This window comes from Dendropsophus ebraccatus, chromosome 1 (genome assembly GCF_027789765.1).
Source record: "Dendropsophus ebraccatus isolate aDenEbr1 chromosome 1, aDenEbr1.pat, whole genome shotgun sequence".
NCBI classification, from domain to species: Eukaryota; Metazoa; Chordata; class Amphibia; order Anura; family Hylidae; genus Dendropsophus; species Dendropsophus ebraccatus.
The window spans coordinates 189,739,878-189,759,337 of record NC_091454.1 but is presented as its reverse complement, the minus strand read 5'-3'; the positions used below and the strand labels follow the sequence as shown (position 1 = coordinate 189,759,337).

Genomic DNA, 19,460 nt, shown 5'->3' with positions numbered 1-19,460 from the left:
TTTAAAGCTCTCCCCCGTCTTCATTGTTCTCCTATGGGGAGAGCTAAATAAAAGACCAAAACAGGACAACAAAGAGTTAAATCTACAAATACCTCACCCTTTATCTCCTCTGACAGTCAGCACTGACCTCTCTGAGCTCTGATTACAGCTGTCACCAACCTCCATGTTGTGTAATCCTCTGTTATCTGCTTTCTGCTGTCGGCTAACTCCCTCCTCCCCACTCCCCTCTCTATAGACCAGACTGGTACGTCTGATGCAACAGGTCACAATTTCCTGATTTTTTGCAGTGAATGGAAAAAGAGGAGGGAGTGGAAAAGGCTTTTTGAATGCAGATAATGGCATATTTGGCTAATAAACCAAATTACAAAGTTTCTTAAAACCGCCTGGACTATTGATTTCTGCAAAAAAAAAAAAAAAAAAATAAAAAAAAACAAATACGACAATGACTCTAAGGTGGGTTGGGCCGAAGGATGAGTTAAAAGATATGCGAGTAAGCCCATGCGCCATCTGGACAGATGTTCTGTGTGGAAGATGAGGGCACAAAAATAGCTTGTATACTGCATCTCAGCTGCAAAACACAACACCCCAGGGGGAAAAGAATCTCCCATCAGTATACTAAGAAACATAAATGTTTGTATATCATTTAGTGAATTCTATATATACACGTATATACTATAGCACTCACCTTCGCAGATCAGTACTCCGTGGCAGAAGACTGAGAACAATTAGATGACTTGTCTAATGTTGCGTATATCGCTAAGGCTCAAAAAGGTGGGGTCAAATGGCTGATCTATTTGCTATTAGGACCATCTGCATAAAGTTGTAGACACCCCAGTGCTGTTCAGACTAGTCCTGTGTTACACACAGCGTGAATGTTGCCATGTTTTCCCAGCCCTAGAGACACAACAAATGCTGCACCTTGCTAGTGGAGGGTGTGAGGAGGAAGTCATTTAGGAAAAACAGAAGACAACCCCACGTGGAGCAGTTTGGAGACGAGCTAGAATCGTTTTCTTATGGATTGATTTACAAAACTGAATTGGACCTTATAGGTGACGTGTCCTGTGTATGCCATGGGGAAATTTACTATACGATTAGGAGTCCATGTGCACATGGTCTGTATAAATAAATGGTGGGCCCACACAAGACGGCACCAGTTCATATTATTTCATTTAGAAAGGTGAATGCGGGAATCACTGCAGGAGTGTACCATTATTTTATGCAAAGGAGACATCATATATTATAGACATGAAACAACAAGTCTTTAGATTTGGTGCTTAGGATAAACTGAGGTACTTGCACCATCCTGCAATTTCTGAACTTAAATGGTTAAAGTTGGGAGCATGCGTATAAGTGAAACCAAGGCAAAGTTTAGAGCCACGTAAGAAAAAAAAAAATTGGTATTAACATTTTTACTATTTAGTTACCATTAAATATTTTCCATCCTGTACGGTACAAAGGACGGAGCTGGTAAGTTGGCGTGTCGCTTCCCTGAGCTGCCGCGAGTACTATTGATTATACTCCGTCACATTGCATCACGGAGTGTATGTGCGGCAGCACAGAACTTTTTCACAGCTGATTCTCTTTCGGTAAGCGATGGAACCCAGTCTACAGGCTGTCGTAGTTTTGCCTCTCCTGTAAGTGTGTGCAAGCGGGAACTGCGTGTTCTCCTCTGATGTGACGTGTGAGGGATGCAATGTTTGTAAACTAAAGAGACACGTGACTTAGGGATCTGTGACTCCGCCAGAGACGAGGAAAGCAAGATCTGCCTGCCAGGAGAGGGGCGGTGAGGAGAGGTTTCCTAGAAAGAAGATGAGGCCCTGTGGTTTTCGCATGGAACGGAAAAAGCAGCAAACAGGTACGCGCAAAAGCTATTTTTAAACGCTCAGTCTTTTTCTGGTGCAACCTGTTGAATACATTAACCCCTTACACACACAACCTAACCGGCAAGCTGCGTATTTAATCTCATCCACGGGCCCCCGGCAGCGATGAGTTGAATATGTGTTCCAAAAACCAAGCCATGTACGCAAATAGTCCCCGAGTCCCGACATCTCACTGAAGATCTAGTCTAAGGTCTGCCTCGGTGTACGATTCATGCTTGCGACACTTTTTTTACGCCTTGCTCTTCCTGGAACATATATACTATATATAAACCACAAACATTCACGGTCGTGGGAGAAAACAGACTCCCCTGTGTCAGCGACATGCACTGTTACAAACCATATAGATTTATAGTGCTGTAAAAGGACCCGGCTTTGTAACATATACATTTCATGTGCCGAGTTACTGCCGCACCCACTGGTCATATACCAGGTAATGAGTTACAATAGTGCAGGAAAGTAGTTTGCGTGAAAGGTCCCGCAATGCAACCGTGTGATGAAGCAATAAACTGCATGTGTGAGTAAACATTAGCGTAATAGAGATGACCAAAATTCTACGTTGCGCTATTTCTACAGAGCGGAGCTCCAAATTTCATGCCAACACAGAAGCAGAAATTAAGAGTTCTGCAAACACCATACTGGCAGGATCAGCGACAATAAGCACAATGCTGAATCATCATCATATATTTTATTACGTAAAACAGGTGATATTCTATTGCAGAAGATATAGAGGACCCCCCTATACCCACCCACGTGTCAAATGACATATAAAAGGCGGATCCTCCAACAGGAAATCCCCTAGAGCCGCCACTTTTTATTTAAAATTTCGCATAAGCGGATACGGACCACACTCCCAACACGTGTTCTCGATCGGCACTAAACTTCACGTCACAGTTAAAGGGACGCATTCCATTCTACTTGGCACAAACACAACACACACTTCCTTTTCTTCAGCGAGAGACTAAATAAACCCCATATATGTAAACATATTAGATACTAAGAGAAAAGAATATGCCCCCACCTCCCCCTGCCCTGGTAAGTAACTGTACTTAGCTATTATTTTAGAATATATAGTATTTGGATAATTTTATTAGACACATTATAGCATAGCGAAGAATGCAAGGGGTTAATTTACACTTACCGTCACCGTCGGCACTTGCCCATTCGGCAGAATTTTGGAGCAGTCCTTATTTACAACCTGGAGGAGGAAAATAAAAAAAAAATAATTAACCATATAAGTCAAGGTGGTCTTGTAGGTGAGATGTCCTATCCTTCATACACTGTGCCTGGCAGAAGGGATTCTTGGACGGATTCCGACCGCATTGTAATCTAAATGCTATGTTTAACTTGCCCCCCCAGACCACAATCCCTAGGTGTCCCCGGCTAACGTGAACACGGACAAAACAATAACCTTTTGTGTAAAAGGATCTGGCGTCAAAATTGAAAACACAGTTGATTACCAGCAGCCATTTTAGGTCTGCTCCTATAAAGACACTGGTGCATTGCCTTTTTTTTTTTTTTTTTATGAACTCCCTCCCTCTCGCTCTCTTCTGCCAGACGCTGGGATCATTATCATAAGACAGAGTTCTTAGTACCTCTCCTACCCCCAACACATGATATGTGACATGCCCCCTCCCCTTCTCACTTGCAGTAGTAGGAGACGAGGCACAGAGAGGGTGGGGAGGGGGTGGGGGCTGGGTGCTGTAATGCCGGATTTTTTTTTTTTTTCAGATCTTAACAGGGAGAGCAGACCATGTGGTTTCTCTCCCAGCAATTCAAGGCTGCTGGAATCTGCGGACTGGACTAAGAGGAATGAACGACGGAGCTGTCAAATGGTGTTTTTAGCTCCAGAAATCAATTATGACTCTGTGTGTACGTGCTGTATGTGTAACTAAGACATGCAATGACTTCAACGGCGAGGGCTTCGGTTTAGTGGTTTTGCATTTGCCACACAAGGTTATATCATTTCCATGCAATCTATTTCATGATGGCGTTTGTGCAAAGTCTGACAGTACACAGACATAGATAAAACGCTATATACGACAATGAGCAAGCGACGATATTAGCCATAGGCGGCCACTACTTCTGCTACCTAACAGACTGTAATCTTACAAGATTCCTGCTCTACTCATGTACTGTTTCCTACAATACCATTTACGCCCCAATAAGATTCAAAGAAATTAGATTTAAAAAAAAAGGGTAATTTTCCTTAGAAATAAAGAAAAATAGAGTTAATAGATTGGATCACATTGCAGAATTGAGGTTATCCTTTTACACTGCAGTAGGAGATGCCAATTCGCTACTAGAAGGGTTAACTTCTAGTGGGTGGCGCGACCAAACCTTAAACTCTCAGCCAGAGCGAGCTCTTTAAACTACGGAAGTATGTAACCTGTGAACTACCAATGCTGACGGCATGGCATTGGCAGGGTTAAGCCATACATTGAGAAGAAAAAAAAAATAACAGGAAACCTTTCTGCAAAGGATGTTCTGGGTGTGTTAGACAAGAAGCACTATCTTCTCCAGGAAACCAACATATAGACTTGTGGTGATGGGTTCGCCGGCAGGCTTTCTGCGTTCTAAATGAATATTCCTTAGATCGGCTATGTATACATAAGACTTTAACAGCTATGAAACTGAATAAGTCGGTATGACCTAAAATGAACTAACTCTAAAATGGAAACTGCTCGTAGCGTTTCATGCGTCTGAACTGTGCGCGCCGGTTTCTTAAAGGAGCAATGCAAAATCTTGGCAGGCACACTTGCTCGTCTCGATATACGTAAGAGAACTACTGCTTTAAGATTTTATTCGGTAGTAAGAGATCATGGTGAAGCAATGGGATTATTTCAATACAATGCTACTACTGTAAAAAAAAAAAATGAAGTGCAAGACGTTTTTTTTCCCTTTTGGCGTACGGATTTGCCTTGGAAAACCTTCGCCTTGTATGACCTCAGTCAATGAATAAGTAGTGTGTAGCGGCAAACACGTGAACAACTCTACATAATAAACTTGAGAAAGGGGTCTTTAAACAGACATGGGGTCAGTGGTCTTTACCCTCTCAAGCGCCCAGTTAACCTATGGGAGCTCATTGACTTCCCAACCAGATATTACTAATAGTTAAAGCAACACTCTTGATAAAGTGGGGTTCTCCTCTTGACTACTTCCCCGAACACTGGCCCATGGTAAGCTACCTGGTTGAGATTCCCTTATAACAAATGTAATGGTGAAGATGGAATAGAGTGATACTTTGGTGTAATAGGGCCTATACTGCCTAAACTATTATCGGCCATACTAGGCCGATTACCAGCAGTTCCGGCCAATAATGGTTCGATGTAATAGCGCATGTTAAAAGACCACGATCACCCGACATTGTTGTGGTCTTTCAACATGTTGAAACAGCCCGATCATGACAGTGATGGTCCGCTGCTCGTCGTTCTGTATACTAGGAGTTGTAGCAGCAGACTGTTGCCGACTTCAATGGGCCACCCGGTCGATATGAGGATCGTCCTCCCTTCGCGCTGCTCCCCACTCGCTGTCTGACCTGAGAGGGTTGTCGCTCGCTTCCTCCTCAATATCGTGCCATGTAATACGCCCTTATGACTGTATGGAGCATAAACTGCAAAAGCAGATGTGCAAAAATTTTAAGAAAGTTTCCTTTGTCTAGAGATGAGCAATCCATGGCCTGTACATTACTTGTTAACACATGCCCCGTATAGGTCTTTGCAGTTTCAGATAAAGCCTCAATAGGTGTGCACTTGCCTAAAGCCAGCCATGTACAAGACAGCTCATTCAGCTGACAAGACCTCTTAAAGGTGTAATCCAGGAGCAGGAAATGTGTGTATGTGGGCAGGGGGATGGTACTGATCCAAACCAATGGCTGCTTGATGTTGTGGCAACATTGTGTGGCCACTGGCCAAAACATGATGCGTCATGAGTCTGGTTTTGCCCACCTGAGATTATCACTTTACAGTCCCCAACCAGTCTCAAAAGTTAGACTCCTCAGGTGACAGGTAGAGATGAGCGAACCGTCGGACTTTTGGTCAGACTGTATCTTCGCTTATTTACAAATGCCTGCGATCCCGGGTGCATAGTTGCGCTCCCGGGAATCTGCGGGCAGGATCTTCCAGGGAATTCAAGATACATTCCCTGGATTATCTTGAATTCCCTGGAAGATTCTGCCGGCAGATCGCAGGCATCGCACTGGAGTGAGCGGCTTTCGGACTGAAAGTCCGAAAGTTCCGCTCATCTCTAGTGACAGGGAGGTGGAAGAGGCGCATAAAGTTGCAAGGAAAGGTAACGTCTTCTGCGCTTTCTAGCCATAGGGAGAAAGCCAATTCAGCCGACAGCTATTCCTCCCAACTGTCCAATACAATGCAGGTTCAATGATGAGAGACAGAGGCAAGCCAATGCAAGACACATGGAAACCCCATTGATGTTAATGTCTATTTTATTTATGCCAATCCAACTTTTGCATAATGACTGCTAGCTTGTAGACCTAAAATATGGAACTGTCCAACCCCCATGAAACAGAGGATCCCCGTCCTCCACATCCTCTCCCTTAAAGGAGAATTACACCTGTAATAAATATCTAACCCTTTCCTTATTAATCCCGTATTTAAAAAAGTCTTAAGTCTAAAACATTGGTTTTAATAGCCAAGCAAGCATAAAACCCATTGATTCTACAATAATTTTGCATAGCAGTGAAAATTAATGGGCGATAACACAGCAGGGAACAGAGAAAAGACTAGCAGACTAGCAACACAAACAGGCAACCAGTTCAGTTCAAAGTCCGGTAGACTATAATTTAGGTGCAATAAATTGTTGTTGACAAGCAGCAAATACGGAGCGGTGCACCATGGGCACTTGTAAAACACAACACTACACAAACCTTTATAGAAAAATTCTTCCCTATGATAAATAAAAAGATCTGAAGTTATTGGAGGATACAGAAGAAGCCGGATAAATGACATCCTAAAAAGTCAGACTGTGACCACAAAAGTGCTGGCTGTGCACATAGCCCTTCCCCACCCAGAAAAACAAACATTCCTTTGGAATTTTATGATAATAACAGCGTTGGAAAGAGACGAAAGATCAAAGCAACAAGCAGCTAAATAAAAACCTGAAAAACACCTCGAAATACAATAACACCTTGTAAAGGTTTAGCTGTGTTCCCCAGAAGACATATAAAACAGTGATGATCAGAAACTTAGATCATGGTTCAGGCAGCATGAAATCCCCTTTTATCAGGGAAGTCCCTGATGGCCTTGATACATCTAATCCGGTTGGGTGTAGGGATAGATCTACCAATCAAGGCTGTCGGGGTGGGAAAAAGCAGTTACTCGTGGTTCGGGCAGCATGAAAGTGATGACAGGCTCTCTTTTAAGTGTTCTTAAAGTGAATTTGTCACATTTGAAACCACTAGTAGGATACATGGTATTCTTTTTAAATACAGTGTGTGCTTTTAATCTGGTGAAAATCCCAACTGTGTGTTGGCCCACACTGCCTATCGGCTGTAACGTCAACCCCTTTCCTTTGATGAATACACTTGTATTGGCTGTCGGTGTGTATTGCAACATGCATGGTTACCTGGCAGGTAAAAATTCAGCCTCATTTCAGAAAACTTTTGACATGTCATTGAGACATGTGAAAAGTTTTGATCAGTCCGGGTCTGTGTGTGTTCAAATCCGTACTCATTGGGAGAACGAACCAGGAGAAGACTGCGCTGCAGCGTGTCCTCTCCCCGTTCTGTGTCTGTGTGATCAGTCGGGCTCCATTATAATCCCGACTGATCATGCGACACAGAGGCAGGAGAGGACCGTGCTTACCGACTGCACAGACTGTTTAAAACTTTTGACACGTCTCTATGACATGTTAAAAGTTTTCTGAAATGACAGCGACACTAAGTCTTCACATGGTTAAAGAGCCTTTTTAGATGGCCCGAAGAGGCCAAGAATTTGTTGGCCAATTGCTGTCCCATTTAAACAGGGCGATCATCAGGAATAAGCATTCCTAGGAAAGAACAATTGTCCCATAATCGGTCTCTGTAAAAGGGCCTTTGCACTAGAGAATAAATAGGCGATTTCGAATTACTTTAACTTCACAAATGGCCACACTATATGATTTTTGGATATAATAAAGTCAACCACGTCATGCTTCTTCCATACACATATGCTCGTAAAAAGTCTCAGAAAGTTAAAGAGTTTCTAGGTCTCCAAAGAAAAATGACAAAAAAGAAAAATGGCCAAGGATCAATAGGTCTTGGCCTTATACAAAGAGTTTAACAAGATTATCGATCTTCGATGTCCATTCGCCATGAGAAAATGCCCACTGTATTATTTCATATAGTCTACTATAGGATTCACAGTAGTGTTCCTCAAGTATTGAAAAGTTATTCCTTCATACAAATTTAGGCAACACAATTTTGGCAAACATTTCATACGTCAGCCCAACGAGCGTCTACTATAGTTTTCCTACAAAGACATTTGCAAACGTTCTTCGTTGGTTCCACTGCTTAACTTGGCCGCAATTGTTAACATTTCTTAAAAAGACTCGTTACCTCCTTTCCAAGTAACACGAGACAATGACACATTGATAAATGGTTTCATTGTTAGTGAACCCCCAAGGGCATAAGCTTCCATTATACAATGAAGCTAAATATCTAATTTTATGTTACATGGCTGTTTTCTTAGAGCTGTCAGGAACTGGAAAAATGGCTCTAGGTGAAAGTTATCTCTCGTTGTAGCACTTATCCCTCCTTTTACATGAGCTCGGTGTTGGTCACCTACCGAAAGTAAAGCTAAAGTTGCTTAAAAATATATCTTCGAGATTAGATAGAAATGTCGCAAGCCATGCGCTCGGCCTACTGGAGAGGTTGATTAACTCTTGCATTCCCAAAAGCCTGCTGCGTGCTTCATTTGTGTCGATGTCAGAGGACAAACTTTCCCCCGTGGAATCCACAAGGAGCAGCGGCTGCTTTATTCTCTACGCTAATTAGCCATGTGCTCAAAATCTTTGTCGGCCATCCTCTACTGGAACACTTCCCGTTGCATGCCACTCTGACACGAGCATGGAGCAGCATAGTGACGTTATTACTGACGGAGACTGCAAAGGTGAAGATCACACAGCAAAAAATCAATTCTAACTTTGAAGAATACTCTACGCTATGTTGTTTAGAATCTTCCCATCGGAGAATTAGTCCCAATCCAAATCTACTCTTTCAATATACACTGAATGCAAAAGTTTTAAACAGCACGTGTGGGGGATGTAGCAGATACACAAACCACACAGCCTCATAGCAAACACAGAATGGTGCTCCACTTCACTTCATCTGAACATGACCATGACGTGATCATTTTCCTTCTAGGTTTTTAACGACTACTTCTATTACAACTACTCTTCAACTACTACCACTCTTTCCACCCCTCAACCCTACTTTCATTAATCGCCATAGTCAACAAGTCAACAAAACAGTAATGAGGGGATATGGGCTGATCAGATAGATCGGCACTCGTTTAACACGCCTATTACAGAGTTAGGTCAATGTGAGGACAGAGGTGCACCAATGTTCACTGGGTCATTCCTGCAGCCCTTTACTTCCAACATTCGTTGGCCATACACCCCGATAACACAAGGCAATGTGCAGCCTAAGAATAAGATCTTTTTCACAGATGATATTATTGAATTTATTATTTTTTACATCACCTTCTACACCATTACCAGGAATCCAAGTCCAAAATAATTTGTGTGTTGTATTTCTAAAATGCTTACTACGTGCGTACGGGGATAACTAAGAGGCCAAACAAAGGAATTAGATGAACGTTTGCCAAATATCACTTCTCAACTATAGGAGATAATTCAGTACCTTCACTCTCGACTACACCCAAGTCCAAACATTACTGAGCCACTTCCAAAACACAGAGCCTGTGGCAGAAAGTTTATATTACGTAAAAGGAAACAGATGTTCATGTTTGGGATGTTCGCAATCCCTTCTGATCTTCGGAGGTAAAAGTCAGAAAATATAGTAAGCTTGAAAAGGATTCAAGGGTAGTTTTCTAATTGGCATTAAATTCTTATCTTTTAAACTTAGAGCATATTGTTAGGATATGCCAACATTTTATCATCAGTGGTGGTCTGAGCTCTCCGATCCCAACAGAGCTTAAGAATAAGGGGATGCAGCGTTGGTTTAGCCTCACTTGCCCTTCTAAGTCGCACAGTGGAGCTCCCAGCAACCAGGCCGTGCAGGGAACTGCCGCCGGCCCCATTCACTTGGACACGGCTGTGCGGTGGGAAAATAGTGAAGGGGTGCAGCGCTACATCGGCAATGAGATCCTTTCATTCTCAGCATCAGTGGCAGTTCCAGATGTCAGAAACCACCGATCTGTCATCACATTAAACAATGGGCATATTAATTTAATAAAAAGAAATTTAAAAAAAAGCAAGGATCTTTAAATTCACTTTGGTTAGCTTGGGATCCCATCTGTAGGCTATTAACAACCATTTACAGTAGTCTATGTAGGCTGCAAACAGACCTAAGTAAGACTTCATACACAATTTATGTATGGCATGCATCGGTTTACACTTACCACTATCTTCCATTGTTAAAAAAAAAAAAAAATTAGTAGCATATATAAAATAGGCAATACTAAGATCTAGGGGCCCATTCACATCACAGGTATATGTTGGCAGCTTGTCACAAAGGTATTTTGAAGTATCAGTATACCTTTGTGACATGGCTGCACAAACAATCCAGCAGTTATTCATGTAGACCAGCCACACGATTTATCGAGCCCTGTAAAGGGATCGCAACTGAGCGTTGATCCTGCTGATCAGTGCTCGTTTGCTTCCTTCCATCAGTATAAAAGGGCTTTTAGGGTCTTATTACACAGGCCGATGGGGACCCAATGAATACTGTAAATGAGCGCCGATCTTCTAGATTGGCACCCGTTTACTGGGGCTATTACACAGCCCAATATTAGTTTAGTAAGGGCTGCATGGACATTGTTACCGATGTCCTTACAGCCCTTGCGTAAACAGTATACATTGCTCATCCACGCTCCAGGGCTCCTACTTCCTCCCTGGTCCTGCACGCTGCAGCTTCAGAGCAGTCTGTCTGAACGGACAGGCCACTCAGCCAATCACTGGACAGAACCGCTAAGGCCATTGATTGGCTGAGTGGCCTGTCAGTTCAGACAGGCCACTTTGAGAAAACAGCGCACTGGACCGGGGAGGAAGCAGAGAGTAGGAGTAGCCCTGGAGAGTGGATGGGTAATGTATACTGTTTTTAGCTGCCGGCAATGCATCGTTTTAGACGTATCGATCCGCAGTCGGCACCTGATGATTTTAGGTTGTCTCTATAACAGAGTGATAATCGGCGGAATCAGGCCAATTCACCCGATTATCGCTCCGTGTAATAGGGCCCTTAGTGTGACTATGTTGAAAGGACACGATTTAATCCTTAAAAGAAATACTATTGGTATATCAGTGTTTTCCTTTCCAAGCATATCTGATGTAGCCTATCAATGGAGGATAAAATGAATTTTATGGTCATGATTTAATAACAAACTTGCCTAGCTGCATTTTTACATGTCTAATGTTATGTAACCAGTAATGGGGCACTAAAAGGGCAACTGGAAATCTTTATGCCCAGTTAAGCTGGGAAAAACACACACCATGAATTAGGCAAAGCCTTTCATTTGTGCCAAGGAAAAGCATTGCCTTTCTTATACCACCAATTCTTTGGGCAGGTGGCAGATTGAGCGTCAGAATATCCAATGTCAATGGGACAGGCGGAACTTCAAGCAGATTCCGACGCGCAGACACTGCTTAAAATTTCTGTGCATATTCCGTAGTGTGCATGGAAGTGCACGGAAAGTGTAGCACTACATGGCAGTCATTCAAATAAATAACCATCCATGTAGTACAAGAGGCTGGATTTGGTTCACTGACAGAGGTCCGGTGAGGGGGAAACCCTTTCCATAATGTCTACATATCCTATGGACAGGAGATCCTATTCAAATGTATGAGGAAATATTTCACATTGACTCAAGTATCCATACAGATAATACTTTTATCAACATGATGGAATAAACCAATAGGGTATGCAATATGGTACCGATGTATGGTTGGCTAAGGTCTGTTTGCCAACTGGTTACATTTCAATCCAGGTAAGCCCTGAGATATAACATGAGCTGTGCTCCCAGCATGTGCACTACACAGCTAATAGTATTCAATTTTCTCTTTGTATACCGAGTAAACAGACAATGACATTGCTCACAGAAAGAGAAGGAGATTAGTGGAACCTTCCCTTCTGCAGCGTCTTCTTCTCAAGCCCACCACGTGCATCACACAGCTAGTCATCTGCTTGCCCCTCCACCAGCAGAGCACACAATGTGGCCATTGTCCCGATTGTTAAAGTACTCTGTAGGTAACGCTATGCAGCACAAGTAGTGTCCTAGAGTCTGTAAGGAGACCAAATACTTACTTCATTTCCATCATTAAAGGTGAAAAACAAGAGCCTATTCGTTCTTTAACTAAGCATTTCGGAGGGAAACCAAGGAGTGCACATACAAAGCAGCTAGTGAAAATAGGGATTCTCTGACCTATTGACATCTGTTAGGCTATGTTCACATCTCCTTTTAGTATACATTAGAACTATTCCCCCCACACACATATAGCTCTGGCATATCAATAAGCCCCATGAATTCAGCACATGCCAAAAGAATATTCTTCTTGCATACACTGGTATATCATTTTATCCACACTGTAAATGAAAGCATAGTCTACCATACTTTCCAATGTAGAGGTACATAGTGGGGAAAAAAAAAGTATACCACATTTGTTATCTTGACATTTGGTGCGCCATTGACTGGAATGGACATTACTTTCCAGCCATTGCTCCATAAAGTTTACTGTTAAAACAAATGGACAAACCCTTTTAGGGTATATGCACACTGAGTAATTTTTGTGGATAACTTGCCACAGATTCCGTCACTCGCCCCCGTGTGCTCCCGCTTCACTCTCCGCCCATCTCATAGACTCCATTGTATGCTCGGGCAGATTCAGCTGTCCATCCAAAGAATGGACATGTCTATGGCATGGTCAGTGAGTCAAGCGGGATTGGCAGAACTGATGGCAAGGTATCCATGGGAATTACTCATTATGCATATACCCTAATACTGCTGGTAGGTTTGCCTCTAACAACTGCCACTAGTGTCTAAAAACTGGACTTAGACATAACCTGTTGACAGAAAGGACTCTCTCAAATAAGCATCTCCCAATTCTTAGGATTGCATGGGTTCTGCATGGAAAGAGATGAGAAACCACTACCAGACACATCTGGTGGCAACATGTCCCCCTGACATCAAAATGATAGGGCAGTTGAAATCCAGCATGCCTGATCATCATTTGCTGCAGGACAGGTGGGACATCTGTTAAACATTAGATGGTTGGCTGATCCCACCAAAATTGGCAGGTTCAGCCAACACGTCTCCTGAGAGCTGCCATACACCTTCAATAATAGTTGGCCAAACATTCGCCCTTCAGCCTTCCCATTCACTTGAATGTTTAGAGCAGCCAAACAGTCACTTGTTTTCTATGACGGGAGGTAAGACAACTGTGACGCTGGCTTTTTTCCTCCAAAACTAGATTTGGATCAACTTAGTATGCTATAACGTTTGCAAGTTTTTAACAGAGGTTTAAGATGGCCATACACCTCTAATAACCATCGCTCAGCTGTCAGATATCTCTCTCCCGACCTCCCCATACACAGGAACGTTAGGTGTGGCCAAGCGATCCTGTGTTCTTTATAAGGAGGGTTAAGACGCAGCCAAAGTGTTCTAGCTACGGCTTATCTCTCGCAGAACAAAGGGCTTGGGCAATGATTTTCCATCACGCCTGACCCCTATCACCACCAACATCTGTCGGTGGCCGTCGGGAAAGCCCCATACACCTTATACCATGGGTACAGCTGACAAATAGGAAAGGGTTTATGGCACAGTGTCAAACTGAATTACAACTGAACTACAAATCCAATCATGCCCGGACAGTTAAAGCTTCGGACGTCCAGGCATGATGGGAATTCTAGTTTCGCAACAGATGGAGGTTCGCGTGTATGGGAACCTTTTAATTGAAGCAGCTACCTATCAAAACATGGTGTAAAGTGAAACTGGCTCAGTTGCCCCTAGCAACCAATCAGATTCCACCTTTCATTCCTCATAGACTCTTTGGAAAATGAAAGGTGAAATCTGATTGGTTGCTAGGGGCAACTGAGCCAGTTTCACTTTACACCATGTTTTATAAACCTCCCCCCTAGTGTCTTATAGGGCAGATGGGCCCTAAGGCCTAAGTGCAGTAGTTACCTATGCATCCCCTATAGCTATGCCCCTGACGCACTAACCCAAGCTTGTGTTCTATTGTATCCCTGCCATGAAATATAACAGTGACCCATCTCATGCTAAGCTGGAAGAGGAAGATAAAGTTGTATTAACGCCAAATATGCTGCCACGGAGCCGTAGAAAGGGAGATATTGCTTTGTTGGGGTTTTAAACGTTCCGTAAACCGTCTCAAAAGACGCGACGAAACAGAAGGGGCAGATCGGTGGCACAATGCAGACGGAAGAGAAAACTACTTCCTTATTCACAACGTAGCGTGTTTCCCACAGCGTAACCTAGTGGGCCGAGGCAGAAAACTGCCCTGGAAGGTAACTCGAGGACATTGCTACTAGAAGGCTTATGAGTCATAGCTGCTGGTTCAGTTATGCAGCAGCGAAGGGTCGGATGATGGGAAAGCGCTGAACGTCACAGTTAAAAAACATACTCCATTCATGGGAAACATCGAAAAGGACTCAAAGACGCTGATATCTGTGCAGAGGTGGAAGTACGATCGCTAACGAAATACAAGGAAGCTACGGTTTCGAGACCATGCAGGGCAGCGGCGTGAACTCTGCCATGGATCTGGAACAGGAATACGGATAATGATCGCACCTTTTTTCTTTTTTGCATTCAGTAATGGAACATAAGGAAACATATCGATGCACAAAGAGAAGAAAACAGCCTTGATATCGGGGTCACGGTCATACCCCTTACGTGGAAGGCTCAAGTAAGCATTTACCACCACAAGAACAAAGACGGCGGAGACTGTACGGCCCTGGAAACAAGGCTATATAGGAATTATTATGAATTTATTAATGAAGAAGATCGGAGCGATGTGTTGATCCAAATTCTACCACCTTGCTGGCTGGCACAGGTATACATTAGTAGCAATCTACACGGTCTGGGGGCAAAAGGGCAAGCAGCTGCAGTCAGCCATCAGAGAAAACCAGAACCTTGTGCAGACTGGGGTGGTTTCAGTGTATTTAGTGATCCAGCCAGATCCTGAGCATAATGCTGCAGAAGAAAAGAAGTCTAAACAGGCTACACAATAGGAGCAGTATGTGGCTTGCAGTGGGGGTGGGGAGTTTAAAAACCCAGCTGGCAGCCATAGGATACGTTTGCCTATACCACACGTCAAGAAACATTCCCTGCAAGGCGGGGGAAGAAGGAGGAGGAGATGGTGAAGGAGGAGGAAGGAGCGGGGGAGGGTGACGCACACTCTCTTACAACCCCAAACACAAAAGGGAGGCCTGGCATGTAATTCCTTGGAAGGGTGTTTGCCAGTATTCAGGTTGCCACAGAAGGGGCAAGAACAGGTACTAATAGGTACCATAAACGTATTAAAACGGCTGAGTGAGTGTCACCCTAGGAGAGGGGGGGGGGAAGCCTATTTTACACACCCATATACCACCCATGTGAGACAATTTATGACCCTGCTGGGAGATAAGCGCAAATAACAGGAGGAAGCAGATCAGTAGCAAGTACGGCCATGTCAGGGTGATATAAACTATCAATTACACAGGAACTGGGCTCCTCAGATGTATTGTGAGAGTTTCGTAAAACCTGGATAATGTATATTATCTAGTACAAAAACACCAACGTATTCAACAGCACTGTACACAATGAGCAACCATTATATACTACTAGGATAGGCAAAACCTATAGATACATGTTCAATATGTTACTGCCACCATCACAGTCCCAAAATTACGGATCAATCTGCCGGGAAAACCAGTGGGGCTTTATTTTGCCAGGATAGAAAATATTTCCTGTTTCCATCCTAGAAAAATCCCTGCGTACATTTTAGAGCTCAGACATTGCAATAACTAATCATCCACACATCCGTCTGACTGGGGTGGGGGTCGCTGCGTAAACCAAGTCCGCAATCAGTTCCATCATAACCATGGGAATGTATCCCCGCACATGAATATACATCATGGAAATACGGATGTCAGCATATAAAAAAACGCAACAACAATGCTAGTGTCTCGAAAATGCACAGCACTGCACATATGCAGAAGGCCAAACCTCTATACAGCACCCAGAGTATACAGAAAACTCAGGCGGAATCAATGAAAACGGTAGGTGTCAAGAGGAACTTCGTTGAACTTTTAACATGAACCCCAGTGATGTAAACCCCTCCCACTAAGCCCGATAGACCAATGAGAAGCGAGCGCCATCAGCTGAAAACCGTGTATCAGTATCGAGCGTGACAGAATATCTCCCGTTCTTCTGTAACAGTGACACTTAACCCCGCTCCAGTGGTGCACCAGAATATAACGCAGGACAAGCTCCGGGGGATAGCACACAGCAATGTCTATTTCAGGCTGAAGCAGCACAGAACAGCCAAGGTTTTCCCATATGGTCTAGCGGTTAGGATTCCTGGTTTTCACCCAGGCGGCCCGGGTTCGACTCCCGGTATGGGAACAACTGTTTTTGCAGGCAATCTTACAAAAGACTTTTATAATTATTATTATTAATATTACTGCTTAAGAATCATTGTCAAGAAACCTTCTGCAAATCTGGGTCAGCTCTACGGATGTCTTACACTCCGCGGGATCAAGGACTGTATTACCCATACTAACGCACCACTACATAACAAGCAATAAGACAGACGTTAAAGCTGCTCACCTCTACCACTTTTAGCGGTACCGTTCGCTTCTTCTTGAGTTGTTCGCATTTTCTCATCTTACATATCTGGTGACTGGTACTCCGGTTTACACAGTTGGTGCAGGCTCCGCAAGGTTCTTTTCTCAGGCACGGCACACAGACCCCGCAGCGCTTCCTCTTCTTGAGGGGCTGTTCCGCAGCTTCCATACTACTGCCGCCACTTACGACAGAGCCGCTAACAACCGCTGTCTCCACCGGCAACTCCACCGGCTTTAGCCTCCCGAGGGATTCCCCGTCGTCACAGAAGTCATAAACATCTTGAGCCCCCATGTGAGGCAATGGGGCATGCTCGGTCTCCATCATCACGCAGCCAAATGTTACCCCCCAAAAAAAGCCTCAGAACTTTCAAGACACCAGCTTGGCTAAAAACATGGGGCTAATATTGTGTAGGGTCTGCGGTAAACGTTATCTAGTCCTGTGAACCAAAGTTAACCAACTTCTAAAAGTGATCCACAGTTTATGTCCCTTCATTTGGATGTGAACCTCGGTTTAGATGGTATCTTCATGGAAAATACCTTGTTAAAATCCCAAATTCTTCTTTTCCCAGCCCAGCAGACATATTAAATGTAAGCGCAAGCGTGTCTTCTGGTGATTCCCCTTTCCCCCCTGACAGCTCATCGTGACTCAAGCAGTTGGAAACACTACGCTCTACTGATCCGCCGGGACGAAGAAGTTGTACCAGGACTTCCTGAAACTTTTCCTACAAAAAGAGCGATATGTCATATAACCGAAACACAAAAAAAAAAAAAAAAAAAAAAGATACCAAAAACAAGGCACAACTTTATCAACGTGAAGTAATTTTGCACTTGTTACGTACGAGAGTGCACGCCATGACTAGTTGTGTTACTGTACCTTTAACAGCCCCTACTACATTGTCACCACAACATTGCCTCATTGTAGTCAGTGTGTATAACTATAAGCACACATGATAGATGGAATAAACATTTAGCATAAACAAAGTTTCCAGGCACACTACACAAACTTTGTCTACATATAAACACAAAGCATATACATTCTCTGGTGTATAAACATACCCACATCCAGCAATACACACCAAGGGCCCCAGCACACAGACACACACAGGGAGTGCTAATGGCTCATTATCAGTGACAGGACACAGCTCCCTGCGATTCTTTGTTCTGAGCCTGGAGCTGGGACTGTACCGGCAGGTCGGCCCTCCCCCACCCCCTGCAACAAAGAGACCCCCTCCCACTGTGTGCAGGGAAAAGGGACACCCCCTAGATTCCCCCCTCTTCTTCCTAGATGCAGTGCCTACTAGGGGACCCCATCCTATATACAGGAAGGTGAGTGCCCCCCAATAACGCAGGAGGATGCACTGCCCAAGTGACAAGGTGGGAAACCCACGTGCTGGGCACACTAATGAAAGGGGCACAAGTCTCCACTAAATTCTCCAGGGTCCTTGCACTAAGCACAGCATGCACATGCAGCAGCTGATCATTGCATTGCAGTATGTGTGTGCACCAATGCAACTATTGCCATGGAACCAAGTGCTGCACACATCAGATCACTTGTGATTCTGCAACTATGTAGCAAGACATGAAGACAAGAGTAACAACAGAGGCATACACACTGATCAGGTCCTAGATCCCAGTCCACACATGACATCCAAAGCCGGTGCTTGGGAGCCCACACTCACCTTGTATGTGCCTCTCTCTGAGCCTTCAGCAAGCCGGGAGGAGGAGGAGGAGGAGAAGAGGAGGGGGATGGGAGAAGCTCAGGGGCACAGATGTGGAGCAAACAAAAGGGAAGTGACTGAGAAACACAAAGATACGAAGTGGAGCAGGAGAGGATCAGGAGCAGAGAGAGGAGAAGAGGAGGAGGAGGGTGGGGGGTCACAGGCAGGGAGGGAGGGAGGGAGCAGGTGCTGGCTACACAGACAGGGACAGAATGGGGGAAAACAGAACTGATTTCTACCACAACACAGGGAAACCTAGAGATTGGTGACAGCACAGGAAGACATCCCTACTGTAATATCTATCTAGATGTATATACACTGATCATGGTGGCAAGGGGACACAGAGGTATGGTCAGGGGTAGTAGAACAGGGCACCTCTTGACCTCATGCATGCTGGGAAAGTTTGTGACCTTTCAAGGGATTGTGTCAATGAGAAAAATGACATATGATATATAATATGTGACACTAATGCATTGATGTGGGTTACATTAGCAGTGACCATTAATGTCCACATTATTGTGCTCACCTTTTCTTAGATGGGTGGTCAACATATTGGGAGTCCTTGTCCATCTTGGAGAATACATATAATGTGTATAAATACATATAGCAAAATTATACAATTTGCAAAGAAATGAAGTATAAAGTTCATATTTATTGTTAACAGAATTTTTGCTGACAGGTAATAGCGTCCTGGCATCTCCTAGGACAATCAAGGCTGTTGTATATTCTAATCCCTCTGTATCGGTGTTATTTACTGTGTCCAAGTCTATTGTAGTTGATTTTATGTTAGGATATGTATTGTAAACCTCTTATAGTATGTATAGCACCTTGGAAGCATGAGTGTTTAAAGGA

At 43.8% G+C, this 19,460-nt stretch overlaps 1 protein-coding gene and 1 non-coding gene across 4 annotated transcripts in view; one reads left to right on the top strand and one right to left on the bottom strand.

The window, feature by feature from the left end:
- TET3 (tet methylcytosine dioxygenase 3) overlaps nt 1–17,607 on the bottom strand; it is a 65,844-nt gene extending 48,237 nt beyond the window's left edge. Inside the window, exons 1-2 of one of the 3 annotated variants that reach the window (XM_069986867.1) lie at nt 16,874–17,607; nt 3,019–3,075 (exon numbers count right to left, since the gene is read on the bottom strand). In XM_069986867.1, coding sequence (XP_069842968.1) covers nt 3,019–3,075; nt 16,874–17,215 — 399 coding nt within the window. In that variant the 5' untranslated portion in view covers nt 17,216–17,607. Of the gene's footprint in view, nt 1–685; nt 730–3,018; nt 3,076–3,288; nt 3,351–16,873 lie in introns of those variants that run through there. The other 2 variants (XM_069986874.1, XM_069986888.1) reach the window with 2 other exon arrangements.
- Nucleotides 16,598–16,669, top strand: TRNAE-UUC (transfer RNA glutamic acid (anticodon UUC)). Its single transcript has one exon. It is a non-coding gene; the product is annotated as a tRNA-Glu (tRNA).
- Nucleotides 17,608–19,460: the final 1,853 nt, after the last annotated feature.